The sequence below is a fragment of the Mycetomoellerius zeteki genome, unplaced genomic scaffold (genome assembly GCF_001594055.1).
Source record: "Mycetomoellerius zeteki isolate Tzet28-1 unplaced genomic scaffold, Tzet1.0 scaffold101, whole genome shotgun sequence".
In the NCBI taxonomy this organism is placed as follows: domain Eukaryota; kingdom Metazoa; phylum Arthropoda; class Insecta; order Hymenoptera; family Formicidae; genus Mycetomoellerius; species Mycetomoellerius zeteki.
Genome location: NW_017255923.1, coordinates 115,381 through 132,106, shown reverse-complemented (window position 1 = coordinate 132,106; position 16,726 = coordinate 115,381). Strand labels below are relative to the sequence as shown.

Sequence of the window (16,726 nt, the reverse complement as noted above, 5' to 3'; positions counted from 1 at the left end):
TCAGCAGGATGTTGACAAAAAATACACAAAATATCGTTGCATCGTTGCTTGATTTGTGATCATGTCAATAATGAGATGAAAGTCTTCCTTGACAATTTTGTTGACAATTACAATTCATAGGCTGAGTGATAACCGAAAGCCTCAATCTCAAATGACAAAATCACGAACGTGAAGTAATTTCATATGCTTACCACTCAGCCTATGAAATGTAATGATCAACAAAATTGTGAAGGAAGACTCTCATCTCATTACTGACGTGATCACAAATCAAGCAACGATATTTTTTGTATTTTTTGTCAACATCCTGTTGAAGATGGCCCAAATATGAACCGAAACGTTCAGGTTTTTGAATGTCGTTTTGATGTAGTAAATTTTAATACTCTACATTTTGCGCAAATATTTCCAGCGACGACTCCTGTATCGCATCATTATTACGAATTAATGTTATATTTGATATACGAGGGGGGACCCAAAAAAAACGGGAATTTCGTCATAACTTCTTTATTTCTCAATATTTTAACACCAAATTTTGATCACCTTCAAAGTATTCGCCATTGACCACAACGCACTTCTCCAAACGATTCTTCCATTGTTCAAAACAGTTTTTAAATTCACTCATCGGGATGTCCTTTAAGCCTTCCAGCGATTTTTGTTTCACCTCCTCCACAGTGGCAAAACGCTTTCCTTTCATATTCCTTTTGAGTCTGGGGAACAAAAACCTCCAAGTAGAGCTTCTGGTTGGCAGTTTGACCCGGGGGAACGAACTCCGCGTGCACAACACCTCTGCAATCGAATCTGCCACTGTGGAGGAGGTGAAACAAAAATCGCTGGAAGGCTTAAAGGACATCCCGATGAGTGAATTTAAAAACTGTTTTGAACAATGGAAGAATCGTTTGGAGAAGTGCGTTGTGGTCAATGGCGAATACTTTGAAGGTGATCAAAATTTGGTGTTAAAATATTGAGAAATAAAGAAGTTATGACGAAATTCCCGTTTTTTTTGGGTCCCCCCTCGTATATTTTTTTTAATATTTATAGTAAATATAAATATAAATATTTCTAGTAAATATTTTTTATTTGGATTATAATGTTTTATTAAATATTTTCATAACATTTACTACAACATTTATAATAAATATTTCAAAATATTTATAATACATATATTTATATGTGCAATCTAAAACCACAAAAACATTTAGAAAATATTTAAAACAAGTCTTATAAATATTTACAAATATTTTGTGAATATTTTATTAATATTGTCGTCTGGGATTTACAAAAAAAGTCTTGTTATTTTCAGCTTTTCTTTTTCAGTGAAACCGATGTTATTCCGTACGAAAGTTCGGTATGGCAGATTATGCGACGGCACGTTCGGCGAACGTGACAATATATTTATTTATTTTATTTTTTGTATCTCGAATACGTGACCTATTTTTTATTTCTCCTTCGATATTTTTTAAGATCACGTGATAAAAAAATTATTTCAAAAAAAGTTATCATAACGTGCTTGTTAATATATTTTTTTCTCTCTTTTTCAGATTCAAGAGATCTTTTAAATCAAAAGCATAACTGAAATACTCGAATACATGTATTACTGTATTTTTTCTCTTTATTTATTCTCTTTATATTTATGTAAATGAAAGTTCCATTCATTGGAGGAATTTTTTTCGCGTTCTTTCTTTTATTTGTCTTCCGACAGTATTTGGACAAAGTATTCATCTTACAAAGTGTTGGACAAAGTGTTGGACAAAGTGTTATCTTTTGACTTTGCTCCACTATATTTAAGAGGAAATGAATCCACGAATTTACAGTGAACGTAAAAAATGTTTGTATACGAGAAATCTTTATTTAAAAAATTTTATTTAAAAAATTTATATTGTAGAAAATATAAATTAATTTTAATTAATTTTGAAGTAATTTATTAACAATGAATTATATTTTGTTCTAATAAAACAAAAGAGCTTGAAAATAATCGTGTTTATTTTTTTCGACTGTACGAATAATACAGTTATACATTTATGTGCGTCCAAATAATACAATCTTTATTTTCGCTTATTATTTAGATAATATTTAATTATTACATGTATTAAATATTATTAAGATAATATATTATTAAGATAATTTAATTATTATCTCTTAGAAAGATAAAATAATTTTGAAAAATATACACACCTATTTTTATTCTTTGTTAATAAATTAATGTTTATTTTCTAAAAAAATGCTTTTTTTTAAATATCTGCTTTGTACGAATACTTTTTGTATTCACTGTATATTTGTAGTAACTTCTGTTGTTTTTTTAAACAATGTTTTGCTGTACAATTACAACACAAATACAAACCTGTACAAATTGCAATAACTTAACTGTCAATAATTCATTTGGAATTATAATTAACGCATTCGTAAAAAGATCAAATATAGAAATGATTAAGCTTATTCTCTCCAACATGGAGAGAAAAAGAGGGAAGACGAACCATCTATAAGCGCACGCACATATATACAGATAAATCACATACAGAAATAAAGTTTAATTATCAATCATATGAAGAAATGATAAATCGTCATATTATCGCATGAATTTTTTTGAATAAATGTCTCGTTAGTCGCCCAGTAAACAAGAATGGATTAAAATAGATTGAAATTTTATCTATTCAAATGCGTATTTTAAATAGCGAAAACTTTTTTTTATTCAATTGGATGCAATTAAGTTGAAAAACTGCATTTCCTATTCAAAATTTTGAATTGAACAGTATTCACAATGCACAGAAAAAGCTGATATTATTTTTAGATTAAAAAGCATAGAGATATGTTCCATGCAATTCCTATAAATGAATAAAAATGCATTTAGGATTGAAAAAGCATAGACATTCGCTTCATGCAATTTCTATAAATGAATAAAAATGCATTCAAGATTGAAAAGCATTCATTTTATCATTCCTGAATTCTATATTTTTGAAAATATCAATCTATTTCAATATAAGTAATGTTCAAGGCTCAGAAGAATAAAACTTAATAATAATTAGCCTAATAAGCCTATTTGAGCCAATCACAAGATATTTATTGTGTGAATTAACAATTAAAGAATTAAATCATTATATCATGTATATTAATCGTAATTCATCGTAAACGTTTCGACCTATGGTTAAGGTCCTTATCAATACTTCAATACGCGTTAAAAATATTGATAAGAACCTTAACCATAGGTCGAAACGTTTACAATGAATTACGATTAATATACATGTAATGATTTAATTCTTTAATTGTTAATTCACACAATAAATATCTTGTGATTGGCTCAAATAGGCTTATTAGGCTAATTATTATTAAGTTTCAATCTATTTCAATCCATTCTCGTTTACTGGGCGGCATTTCAGTGATATTATAATCAGTAATAAAGGATCTCGTGCCATGTCTTAAAATAAAGGAAATCTAACGTACAAAGAAAGAAAAGGAGTCGATCACTTTCAATATTGTTGCACTCGGTAAGAGTTAAACTGAAACGACAGAACGAACTGGATAAACCGCCGTTTTCACTGTAAAATCGCACAATGCACTGAATACAAGATGTTGTCAGTTCGTCACGTGCCATATACCTCGCTCTTCAACTCCATGCGAAGAACTCCAGAAATAGAGATCGCGTCTATCTGTGGAACTTCAGAAAGCCGACTTTAGGTGGGGATCGATTATGCGTGGGGGAGAAAACGATGCTTGTAGAATGTGACGGAAATGAACAAGCAAGTTCAAAATATATTATAGATACAAACCAGATCCAAGTTTATACGTACTCTGATAGCACAGAATATTTATAATATTTATTAATATTTATTAATATTTATTAATATTTATTAATATTCATTAATATTTATTAATATTCAATATAGAGATGCAAAATTACTGTCAAATTCAATTTTACAATTATTTACGGTAAAATTACGGTAAAATGGTAATTTATTGGTAATTTTGGTAAAATTTATTGTTTCTTATAGTTTTATGCACAAATAAACTGTATTTTCGCGCGCGCGTACTAATGTATTGTATAAAATTATACAATCATTCAATATTCTTAATGAATCCTAATAGAAATCGCTGATAAAATAACAGGGCTATTGACTAAATTTAAATGTACCCTAATTTTTCTTAAAATGAGATTAAATAACAACTACAATATAGATTATTAAGTAAATTAAATTTTTAATTTTTTTATTCACATATGATATAACATAACTTTTTAGGTTTTTACTTTTTAATAAGCCTTAAGCTATAAGAAATGGATTAATTACAGCCAAATATTCTCCTCGCATTCGACTGTAATTGGTCAATTTCTTATTGGTCAATTACTTAAGACTTAAAACACTTATAGCGTTTTTCACTGGCAGAACTGGTGCGCACTCAGTGCATATTAAAGCTGTTTTACACTAACTTAATTTGAATGTAAAAGTGAGATATCTCAATTAATAAAATACCCAATGTATATTTTATCAAATACCACAATAAAATATATTGAGGATTTCGCGGTTTAATTCGTTTCTATATTGTTATTGAACGTACATTTTTACATCGATTGTACAACGGCTTTAAAGTGCACTGAGTGCGCACCAGCTCTCCTAGTGAAAAACGCTATTATTGTAGATCCGGATTAAGTCTTATGGCATAAGGCATAAGCCAATCAGAGGGCTCTGTATTAGCACATCTTAAGAAATTACTTAAGATGTCTTAAAATATTACGGATTACGGATATACGCCTTTAGTCTTATTATATTTTATTATTTTTCTGAGGCATTTAAAAGAGATAAAAAAATTTTTAACTTAAAAAAAAGTTAAAAAGTTAACGTTTAAAAATAACTTAGTTAGGTAAAATTTAATGCATTTAAAATTGACTAAGTTAAGTTAAAAGTTATTAACTTTTTAACTTTTTTTTAACTTTTAACGTTTTAACTAGTTACTACCCAACACTGCTATATATATGTACTTACATGTATACCATATTTGCAGGGTTGGGTAGTGCTAAGTTAAAAAGATAAAAGTTAAGTTAAAAAATTAAAAAGTTAATTAATTTTAACTTAATTTAGTTACATTTTATCGGTAACTATTAATTTTTAATTTGATTTTTTTGAAGTCAATTCTCAGACACAATGTGAGAGGATACTGAATATATAATTTAGTAATTTTATATTGTATAATCGTTATTTGTTAACAAATATAACCAGATTCTTTAATAAATAAAATAAATATGCTGTGAAAAAGGAAGAATACGAAAAATTATGTAAAATGGCTCTCTGATTGGTTCAAGTACTAGCTTAAGACTATCTCAAGTCTTGAGCAACATCTATGGATTCCGTACATAGGCCGGTATTCATAGTCAGTTCTTATATTCAAGACCGTCTTAAGTTCAGTCTTGAGATGTCACGAACCAATCAGAGGGCTGTATTAGCATCTTAAAGGCCGCAGCACAGACTCTTGCATAACGCATAACGCATAGTGCATAAGCGAATCAACTAATCAGAATCTTTCCTTTCCTTCCATTCCATGGAAAAGAAGAATTTCGATTGGTCGATTCCCTTATACACTATGCATTATGCGTTATGCAAGAGTCTGTGCTGCAGCCATTAAACATTACTTAAGACAGTCTTGAAATAAGATCTGACTAAGAATATCGGCCATAGTGCTTCGAAGTAATCACCCATCCGGTTACGTATGGTTGCATACCGTCATCCAATGTGCTTGACTTCTGGAATCGTATGGAAACTGCTATACTTCGATGATCCACGAACACTCATATAATCATGGATGTATAACTATATGATATATCTGGTCAACATGGTCCTAATAGAAATTTGTGCAGAAAAAAACGTCGTTCCGCGAAGCGAGATATTAATCTTATAAGTTATATGACTATGAAGGTTAGGAAATTATACGCTGTACTCTCACAATATCAAAGAAATTCAATTTGTCTTCGACTAGAGGTCTCCACAGTCTTTCTCCTGTCGATAATAGTACGTCGTATTGATATGGTACTGCAATTATGTACCATGATGTATCAAACAGTATGCAGTACAGGTACAGGCTGCGATTCACTTGACGCTACAAACACTTCGAAGCGTTTGAGCGACCAATCAGAACAAAGAATTTTATGAATTGACTAATCAAAGAATGCTTCGAAGCGTTTGTAGCGTCAAGTGGACCCTAGCCACGATGTTGATACGGTGTATCATAATATCATGTATACTTTTTATACTGTTACCCATGGTGGAATTAAAAAGGTGAACCAACGCGCATAATGGCGGACGACTCGTCACATGATCTAAGATCTCGACCAATCAGAAATTGAGCTTTTTTGCAGCGTGAACGAGTCACGTGCATCTCTGTAAATTAGCTCAAAACTTGATTGGCTGACAGATCCCCACTACTTTCAATCTACTGCGCATCCATCACCTTGGTTCACCTTTCTAATTCTACCATGCTGTTACCGTACAGTTACATCGTACACCGCCATCTCGTGGCAGTACCGTAACAGTACGATAGTGATGTTTTGATATCGCACGCTTAGTTATCTGGGTAGTATAATTATCGCTCATGCAGATAATTTTGATAATCGTTCTCTACATGTTTGTAAATATGTCTAAAAGATGTCTTTACGATCACTTTAATTTTCACATATAGTAGAAAGAAAACGAGTAATTCATTTCCCTGTGAACATTAATTTATTATTATCTCTGTGGTATAATTTCTTAACAATATACATACAATTTTTATTTAGTGTGCACGCACACACATATACACATAAAGATAAAACATAGATCACCTGAGAATAATAAAAAATACGAACATCTTCAATTTTTAACATTTTATATTGTATAAATCACAATGTCTTTGGACGATTGCGTTGTGAAAAAGTGATATCATTTTCGAGATTTTGCTTCGAAGCTCGAAACCCAAGCAGAACAAGAAGTCATTATATGATATCAAAATGATATTAAAATGACTTCAAAATGATCATTAAAAATCATTTTCCAATCATTTCCGATTCATTTTAATGTTATTTTGACGTTATAGTGACTTGTTGTTTTGCTTGAGTAAGTTTATATAAATTGTAATGTAAGGTTGCGTTTGTTCTTACATTGTATTTCTTAAAAGATATATCAATTTTGTAAAATCCAGTTTGCGCTCGTTTCACTATATAACGGAACAAACAGAAGCAGTAATTTTAAGTCGCAAATTATTTATAATTGGTGTCTATCTTCTGGAAGCTCTTCTTATTCGATGAAAGTACAGGTATTCCTAAAATAAAAAAAATATATTCTTATTGTACATAAAAATATAATTGTACCCTGATCAAAAAGTTTCGCTGAAATTATTCCACGTTTTGAAACATTTCAGCGAAATTGCTGAAAATTTGCTGAAACTTCACTGAAAGTGAATTTTTCAGCTAACATACTGAAAAATCACTGAAATCCAACCGAAATTTCTCTGAAATTTTTGCTGAAATTTTTCTGAAATTTTATCGAAAATGAATTTTTCAGTTAAAAATCGCTGAAATTAAACTGAAATTTTTTTTAAATGCTAAAATTTTGTTGAAAAGTGTTCCAAAACATGAAATAATTTCAGCAACATTTTTCCATCAGAATATAAATAAATTATATTTAATTGTAAATTTATGTTACATGTACATGTATAAGGTGTGTATTATATGTAGATATTTTTGACTTGAACTCGCTCAATTAAAGGATTGTCGGAATAAAATTAAAAAGCGATCGCTCACTATTAAGAACGATGCGCCGAGAAGCAGGCTTTTCAATCTCACGTCTGTATCTATCGAAAATGTGAGAAGCAGGATATAGTCGACTGCAAAGTGATCCCATTGATGTATCAGCGATGCGACTTGGTGAGATCCGTCCAATGATATGATCTAGAAAGAAAGAAGTAGATAAAGTAGTGTAATTAAAATTAACATGAAAGTATGTTATTAAATTTTAATATATTATACATATTACACATATAATATTATACTACAAATATAATTATTAATATAATTGTTTATTATATGAGTTATTATTATAAATTATTATATAAATATTAATAATTAATAGTAAAAATAGTAAAAAATAAATAAACACATAGTTGCTTTAAAAAAATATGTATGCAAAATGGATAATTTTTTAAATAAGCAACTATGTGTTTTCTTTCCACTAATTTCTTCATCTCATTATTCTGTTCATAAAAGTATTAAGGTATGGTTATCAAAAAATTAATAGTTTACGAATTATTTAATATTTTATGTCAATATGTGCCACAATGAAATATAAAATATCTCGTAAACTATTGGTTTTTTGATATCGCTACCTTAATACTTTTATATGCAGAATAATTAGAGGAATCATATTATGTAAAAAAATTCATATAATTCCATTTAAAAAAATGATCATGACCTTCAAATAACCTTGAAAATCGAGTTCAAGGTCAAGGTCCTTGGCACCATTAGGTGACCCCCATCTAAACAAACAAATTTTCCCTTTACAACTTTTCAATCAGATGCGTACTTTCCGAGATATTCGCATCGATAGATTAAAACGGACCACCCTGTATATTCAGCGATATTTTGTAATTAATATTTTGTTAACTATTGCGAAAATTGCAAAATGCTAAAGGACTTTTCGATTCAGTTTTTTATTAGAAATAGCACTGTATGATTAGTGTACGTTATTTTAGATACACTCTATATATTATGGCTTCCTTTATATCTCCGCTATAACGAATCCTAATGATTACTTATGGAATTATTTGTTCAGTAGTTCGCCGTTATGTCATGACTAATATACCAATACTCAATAGCCAGTTTATTATAACGCATTTTTACTTTCAAGTATTTCGAAACGTTTCATTTCGTTACATTTTAACATTTAATTACACCTACTCCTCATTTTTCTTAAACTTGAGCGTATTATCACATGAATATATATATTTTTGAGTGTGTTATTTGCTATTTAACATTTTATTTGACTGTATATATTTTGAGTTATGCAAATTTAAACAATAGTATGGCATTTTGCTAATGTGGCCCTCTATGGATATTAATTTCTAATAGTGATAATAATAATCAATTAATAGTAAATATAAAACGAATAAGAATAAATAAAAAATATTGTTGAACAAAAAATAACAGTTGTGTGCAACTCAAGTCTCGTTTTCAGTCCTACACCATTTGCGATAAATATCTGGTCGATTATTCGGTATTTTTAGTATGACGTTAGCGTATTCCACATGGATGATCCCATTCACCTGGAATTGCGCTTCCTTGAACATGCAACAGTCGCAAGTGAAGGGTCCATATATGTTGCAAAGAGGTTCCTGGACCGCGTTGTACACGGTGAACCTTGGCCCTATCGGGGAAAAGTTCTTCTCCACGCTGCCGATGAGATTCGCGCTTTCAACTGTAATTCTCTGGGGAAATGCAAAAAATGAACGAATCAAGCGAGAAAATAGAAATGTTCGTCATGTTCGTCGTTTTGTTTTAAGATCTGATACATTGATAATCGAGGATTAAACCTGCTGTTTCGTTCGCATTCTACACGGGATTTGATACGGTTTCGTTATATATAGATATTCTTTTGTAAAGTTTCCAAATCACTGAGGAAGCTTCGAAGTAATTGAACAATCTTATTTTGCTCCTGGTAAATTATTATTAAATTGACATATGGTATATAATTGGATTTTCTTTTTGAAAATCTAATTGTATATCGTTGCTAAAAAATTCTTATTTTTTATTTTAACGTTATATCTAATAAGGTCGTCAAAAATTAGTTTGTAATTTACAGGAGTTAGAGAGAAAATTGTTCTATTTTAATAAGAAAATGGGTTACTCGAGCCGAACGGCAGGGTTAATTTAATTGAACACATTGAGCTCAATTTATCGCGACGATATATCTTCCTTTCTGAAACACCATACAAAAACATTCCAATTCAAGGAAAAGTCAAAATGACTTTACTTTGATATAATGAAAGTCAAAATGATAATTTTTGGTTACAAAACCCGCATACAAATATACTACTAGTGCAATAAGTAAATTTGAATAGTGTAAGTGGTGGAGAAAATTTCATTAAAATTACACTGAAATTTTATTGTGAAAATAAGTATTATCGATTAGCATCATATTTTTTCAGAGGATACATAACAAAATTATAATAAAAAAAAGTTTCCTTTATGAATTCTAGAACTAATTTTATGATGCAATCTTATGATGCTAGGAAGTGACTCTTCATTGATGTTAAGAATCAAAATTAAGTCATTTTGATTTTTTGTTGGCTTTTATGTGTTCCTTGGGTTGCCAGATTACCAACGAATCATTTACAGTTGCACTTTTTTTCCTTTTGAGGCGTCAAAACACATTTTTCAAACTCTGAAAAAACTATTAAGATAAGTGTGTTGCCTGCACGTCTAAATTATACGCAAAATAGATATATAATAATATAAATCAGCGCGAGAAAGAGAATTCGAAGGTTTGCAATACGTCGATAATTAAGATGCCAATAAACTTCCGGTAATTAAATCCGGTATATTGTAGGAATGCGTATTGTAGTGTGCCTTCGTCGACTTGCCTGTCGAGAGCACGGCACGTGCAACAAGCTGGGATCCTTCCGGATGATGAAGGCGGTTCTGCCACACTGATCCAGAACGTTCAATACGAATCCTTTGTACCAGCCGCACAATCGCGATTCCGTTTCCATCCTGGATTCCATGGCGAGAAACAGTGCTTCTGCGCGTGGCACTTTCACCCTGTACTGAATACCCTTGTCCAGTCTGCCGAGTACTGCCAAGTATTTCGCGTAAAAATCGCGTACATCTCTATTATATTTTTTATTCGTACATAATGCAATTGTATTATCTATTACGTCATTTAATATTGATAAAATTTAAAGTAGAATTAAATTACATTTTTTTATAATCTGCATAATAATTGTAAAAAAAAACTTAATATTATTAAAAAATAAATATATAATTTAACTATTAATAATTATTTGTTACATTAAATAATATAAATATTTTAAACAATATTAAATAAATATGCATACTTCTCTTGATAATAAGGAATTTACGTATAATATTTGATATTACTTATTTTATTCAATTATATATATATAATAGTTACTTAAATTTATTATAAATACATCTTCTTGCTTCGCTCTATTTTCTTAGAGCAAAAAGATGGCGCGTGGTGCGCTAAATACGTACGAGTACTCAAATCAATAACCTGCTGAATTTCCAACTGCTCAACGCTGTCCAGGAACTGTGTACCGGTGATCGCGTTTAAGTGCGACCTTGGTGTCGAGATCCAGTCGAGAGTGCTGATAGGAATTGGCCTACGGAATCGACTCTCACCTTCTGTAAATGTGATGCGACAATTAGCAAGGATAAAGGCTGCGGTCCATTTGACGCTTCGAAGCATTTGTAGCGTCAAGTGAAGCCAAAAGCGGCTGCGAATTTTATTGAGTACTCGTTATCAAGTACATCGTTTTCATCGCGTTAGTCAGTTAAAGGGTAAAAGTTTCGTTTAGGAGAGGCAGCTCCGATGACCTTGAGTTCAAGGTCATGACCCTGAGTGACTTGGAGTAGTCATAGCTCGTCCTTCGTTAAAAAGTTATGAACAAAAAAGTTGTATTATATAGCACGAAAATTCTCCAGTTCAAAATAAATTTTCTGCTTTAAAAACAGGTCAAGGTCATCGCAGCTGTCTCCCCTAAACGAAACTTTTATCTAGTTAAAGACTTAGGTATTATTTATAATTGTGCATAAATATATGTATATATAATAAATGTATTTAAATAAATTAATTTAAATATTGAATATTATATATATAGAGAGTTTAATTATACAGGACGTCCCATTTTAATGTCCCACCTCATATAACTCTTTTATTTTTGATCTTAGAAAAAAATGTTTCAGACAAAAATTGTATGACTTTGAGGGAGATATAAGATGTCATTAATTTGACCTTGAATAATTGCTTGAAGGTCATGTGAAGGTCAAAGCCATACAACTTTTGTCTGAAATATTAAATATCATATAAATTTAATATTTCTATATATTTGATTTTATGTATACATATATATTTGTATGATTAGACTATTATAATTTTTATTAATTTTTCGAGCAGTTGTTTCAAAATTTTTTCTATGGACATGAAAAGAAATTATGCATGCATGTGCTCGGAAACTGTCATGGAGATTATAATTCAGAATAATGGTTTTACACATTAAATATTTTAATATAACAAGTTAAAGAAATAATTAAGGAAAATTGTTTTTGCTTTGACGCTGCAATTGTATTATATGAAAGAAAAATGAAAAATGTTTATATAACGCATCGCACAATTTCCTTTGTTCAGATCTATTTACTTTTTAAATATTAGAGGAGAAGGTGGTATTATATGGTCAGTGTATATATTGTGGTCTCCCTTAATATCTCCGCTATTATATAGCGAATCTTAATGATTACTTATGGAATTATTAGTTCAGTAGCTCGCCGTTACACCATGAAGTTAATATTACCAATACTCAATAGCCAGTACTTATCATAACGCATTTTTACTTTCAAGTATTTCGAAACTACTTTCAAGTGTTTCTGAGTTACACTTTAGCATTTAATTAAATCTACTTCCCCCCTCATTTTTCTTAAACTTGAGCATATCATCACACGAATATATGTATTTTTGAGTGTGTTTGCTATTTAACATTTTATTTGACTATATATATTTTGAGTTATACAAATTTAAACCCTACTATGGCATTTTGTTAATGTGGCCTTCTATGGATATTGATTACTCACGACCTCTTTTTTGAGGTTTTCATATCAAAATAATTATTTGATAATCGATTGAAATTCTACTGTTAATCTATAGTTTATATTACGTGTACTGTTTTTAAGTACTGAGATTTTTAGTACTGAGCAGCTTATATGCAGAAGTTATGTGAATGTATATACATTCATTTGCATACATTTAAAAATGTTTTTCTTTTTATTAATTTTGTAATCAAATACTGTTTTCTAAACAAAATTAGTATTTTAAGGCTATTTTTATAAAAGGCCATATTATCACCCATTTTTTTTCTTAGAATCATTATGCAATGTCGTCACATTTTTATTAATAGTATCTTAAGTAATAAATATTTCGTATCTTTGAGTCCAGAATCGATTCAATAACATTTTAATGAATGTAATTGTCAAGTTTTAAACTTAAATATTGATTATTAACAAAGTTATTGTGTAAAATGTAACTGGAATGCCATAATACCACCTTCTCCTCTAGTAATTCTTATAATTTAATTTTCTGTTTTCAAATGTTTATTTATGCAACGCGGAAAAAAGGAAAGACAAATTACATTTTATTGCGTTCGTTAATGACATTGTTCCAATTAAGGAATATACAAAGTCAACAAAAAATCAAAATGACTTTATTTTTATTTTTAATATTAATAAGTAGTCAAATTTTGTAACAAAAAAATTATTTTGACTTTCATGACGTTCAAAGGAAAATCATTTTGACTTTCTGTTGACTTGATGTGCTCCTTGGGGTTTCATTATTAATTAACGGGAAATAGTCTATTCACCTCCCGGCTGGATCGTGATGATGTTGGGATTCGCGTGAATGATCGGCGCGTTCTCCCGCAGCTCCATCGTCTGCGTCGCCGTGCTCGCTGGCGGACCCAAAAAAGGAACAAAAAGTGAAAAATGATGAGCCATTTACGATTGATTCTGAAAAAAAATTGCGCAAAAAAGAAACGTCCTCCACGCGATAAAACGTGCGATATCTTTGTCTGATACCGGTCGCTTGCGATTGTTGCTCGCCGTTGTTCGCCGACGTGTCATTGAGCTGCTGCGCGTAACTCCGCTCCGGCATCGGGTCCGCTTCCGTGTACCGCATCATCGTGGAGTGAAGAAGATCTGGTTTACCGTCTCCGACGAGCGGAGAAGAGGGATGATCACGCGGAAAAACAGTCGAGATAGAGAGAGAAAGATCTGATATCTTCACCTGTGACTTCTTTCACTTTTACAGAAATCCATTTATTACTGGCCAATTGAATACTGGAAGATACCCAAGGAATACGCAAAACCCAATAAAAAGTTGAAATGACTTTATTTTGATTTTTAAAGTCAATAAAATTTTGTAACCAAAAATCATTATTTTAATTTTTATAACGTCATACTAAAATTATTTTGACTTTTTCTTGACTTGGTATGTTCCTTGGATAGTGATTTTTATTTTGAGTATTGAAAGCACTTGATGTTCTCTAGGTAGAACATAAAATCATAATAACATCAGAAATCATTATAGAGAACGAATCTATAATATAATGATGTTGTATGCGATACTCTTTTCCAGTAAAAAATTTTTTATGCATGAATATGTATGAATATGTATAAACACACACAAAGACGTATAAATATTCATAAACACATATAATTATATATGAAATGTATCTATACATATTCATACATCCTTATTTCTTTTGTAAAATTGCCTTTTAGTGTCATAAAAATACAATAATAATAATAATGCGAAAACGTCAAAAATAATTAAAGGGATGATTTTTGCATTGTTCGTTTTAGAAAAAGTCAAATTTGTAGAAATGTAAAAAAAATTACCAATACACAAATTATGTAAATTTTATGTATAATTATATATAAGCATTTTTTTTACATTTCTCCAAATTTGATTTTTTCTAAAACAAATAGCGAAAATTATTCTTTTAATTATTTTTAATGTTTTCACATTATTATTTCTATTACATTAAAAACTACTTTTACAAAAAAAAGAAGAATGATTAAACATGTATGGACATATTTCATATATAATTATGTATGTTTATGAATATTTATACATGTTTATGCATGTTTAAAAAAAATTGTACATATTCGTGCATGAAAAATTTTTTACATCTGATAATAATTTTGTGATGAATTCTTGATATGTTAATGATTTTTTAGTTAAAAAGTCATATAAAAGTCATGTCAAGAATTCACATAATCGGGACTATACTTTATGACATCATGATTTTTTTTAAAGTAACTTCAACTTGATCTTATCTCGATTTTATTATGATGTTGTTCTACTTGACTCAATGCTTTTGATTATTAAATTTTAAGTATTGAAAACATTGAACGACAGTACTTTCAATACTCAAAATAAGTACTTAATCATTACCTTCCAGTATCAAATTTCTATAAGGATGACACTTGCTCGACAAAATAAGGTGATCGAGGGGCGGTTGATGAACCCGTGCTAACCACCGAGGGAAGACTGTCCCGTTCATTCGTACTAGAATTTCTATCTGGCCATCTTCTTTCGTTATCACCCGACAATTTTATCGTTTATCTTGCGGATAAGCGATATCGCCGTACAGTTATCGATAATATCCGTAACAAAAGCGCTGATCTAAACGCAAAGATTGCGCCGATGACGAACACTCGCAAAATGCAGAATTCGACATTTTTTTTGCACAAATCAAAACGACTTGATTTTGATTCTTAACGTCAAAAAATAGTCAAATTTGATTCTTAATGTCAAGATATAGTCAAATTTTGTTCAAATAAAAAACTATCTAGATATAATTACCTTAATCTCTTCTTTAACTCGTGGAGAAGTATAATTTTAATCGAGTGCAGCTGCAAGGAAACTAAAAAATTTCTGATTTGATAATAGTGTAATGCATTTATTATAATTTTAAAAAAGCCGCTTTTTTCAAATTGCTGGAAAAAACCGGAAAAATTTCGGTTTTTTGGAAAAATTGCTGTTTTTGCTATGTGAAAGACATAATAAGTAACTTCTAAATTCCTTTATAACATTAATGCGACATTAATCTATGAAATTATGTGGCATTATTTTTATTAAAATTTTTTAATAATCCTTTTATTTTTATAGTAAAACCTAATCTAACCTTCCTTTAGTACATGATTTAAGTAGACAGATTTTTAACTCTAGTTTGCCACACTCCGGTCTAATGAACTCCTGAAGTGTCTCTTTATAGTTTATTTTTTTTTAAATATTTTGTTACGAATTCAGTTTAAATCCAAATTATTTTCTAGACCTACTATTATCATATAAACATGATGTTTGGACTCTATATTTTTAATTCTAACATTAATGGTGCAATAGTGTATGTTTTGTATATTTTATTGAATACATTATGCGATCTCAATCTTTTATACAATTTCAAAATTTCTGTTAACTTATCCCGCCTATACGCAATTATTTTCTTTGCGGAAAGAACCGAAAAGCAAACGTGGTAGGTTTTACGAGCACGCGTGAATTTTTCCAAAATGAATTTTTCTACCCTTGGGAAAAAAAAACCGAAAAAATCCGCGGAAAAATTGGGTTTTTTCCGATCCTTTAAAACTATAGCATTTATGCATGCGTGTATACAGGATGTACAGTAAATTGTGAAATAATCTTCGTATTATTCTAGCGAATAAAGCCCAAGCAGAACAACAAGTCACGATAACGTCAAAATGACGTTAAAATAAATAAAAAATGATTGAAAAATGACTTTTAATGATCATTTTGGAATCATCTTGACATCATTTTGATATCATAATGACTTATTGTTCTGCTTGGGGGGTTTCCGCGCGATTGCTGTCGAAGAATTATGGCAGACAGCGCATTCCGATGATCGGGCAATTCCGCGACGATAATCAATATTTCCTGAATGAAATTCCGAAAACGCCTTTCTTCGCTCTTCC

General features: G+C 30.2%; 2 protein-coding genes across 3 annotated transcripts in view; both read right to left on the bottom strand.

The window, feature by feature from the left end:
* Positions 1–3,598, bottom strand: part of LOC108731404 (dehydrogenase/reductase SDR family member 7) — an 11,616-nt gene extending 8,018 nt beyond the window's left edge. Inside the window, exon 1 of the mRNA XM_018461733.1 lies at positions 3,433–3,598. The gene's annotated coding sequence lies outside the window, so the exon portion shown is untranslated. The remainder of the gene's footprint in view (positions 1–3,432) is intronic.
* Positions 3,599–6,717: 3,119 nt separating this feature from the next.
* LOC108731411 (phospholipid scramblase 1) lies at positions 6,718–15,293 on the bottom strand. 2 transcript variants are annotated; one of them, XM_018461751.1, is made up of 8 exons: positions 15,192–15,293; positions 13,811–14,071; positions 13,597–13,683; positions 11,222–11,371; positions 10,588–10,799; positions 9,271–9,432; positions 7,754–7,900; positions 6,718–7,272 (listed from the first exon to the last, which is right to left on the bottom strand). In XM_018461751.1, the coding sequence occupies exons 2-8, from the start codon at positions 13,911–13,913 to the stop codon at positions 7,228–7,230; spliced, it is 906 nt and encodes a 301-aa protein (XP_018317253.1). In that variant the 5' UTR covers positions 13,914–14,071; positions 15,192–15,293; the 3' UTR covers positions 6,718–7,227. The 2 variants fall into 2 exon arrangements, with proteins under 2 accessions (XP_018317253.1, XP_018317246.1); XM_018461744.1 differs by having other exon boundaries at positions 13,811–14,033.
* Positions 15,294–16,726: the final 1,433 nt, after the last annotated feature.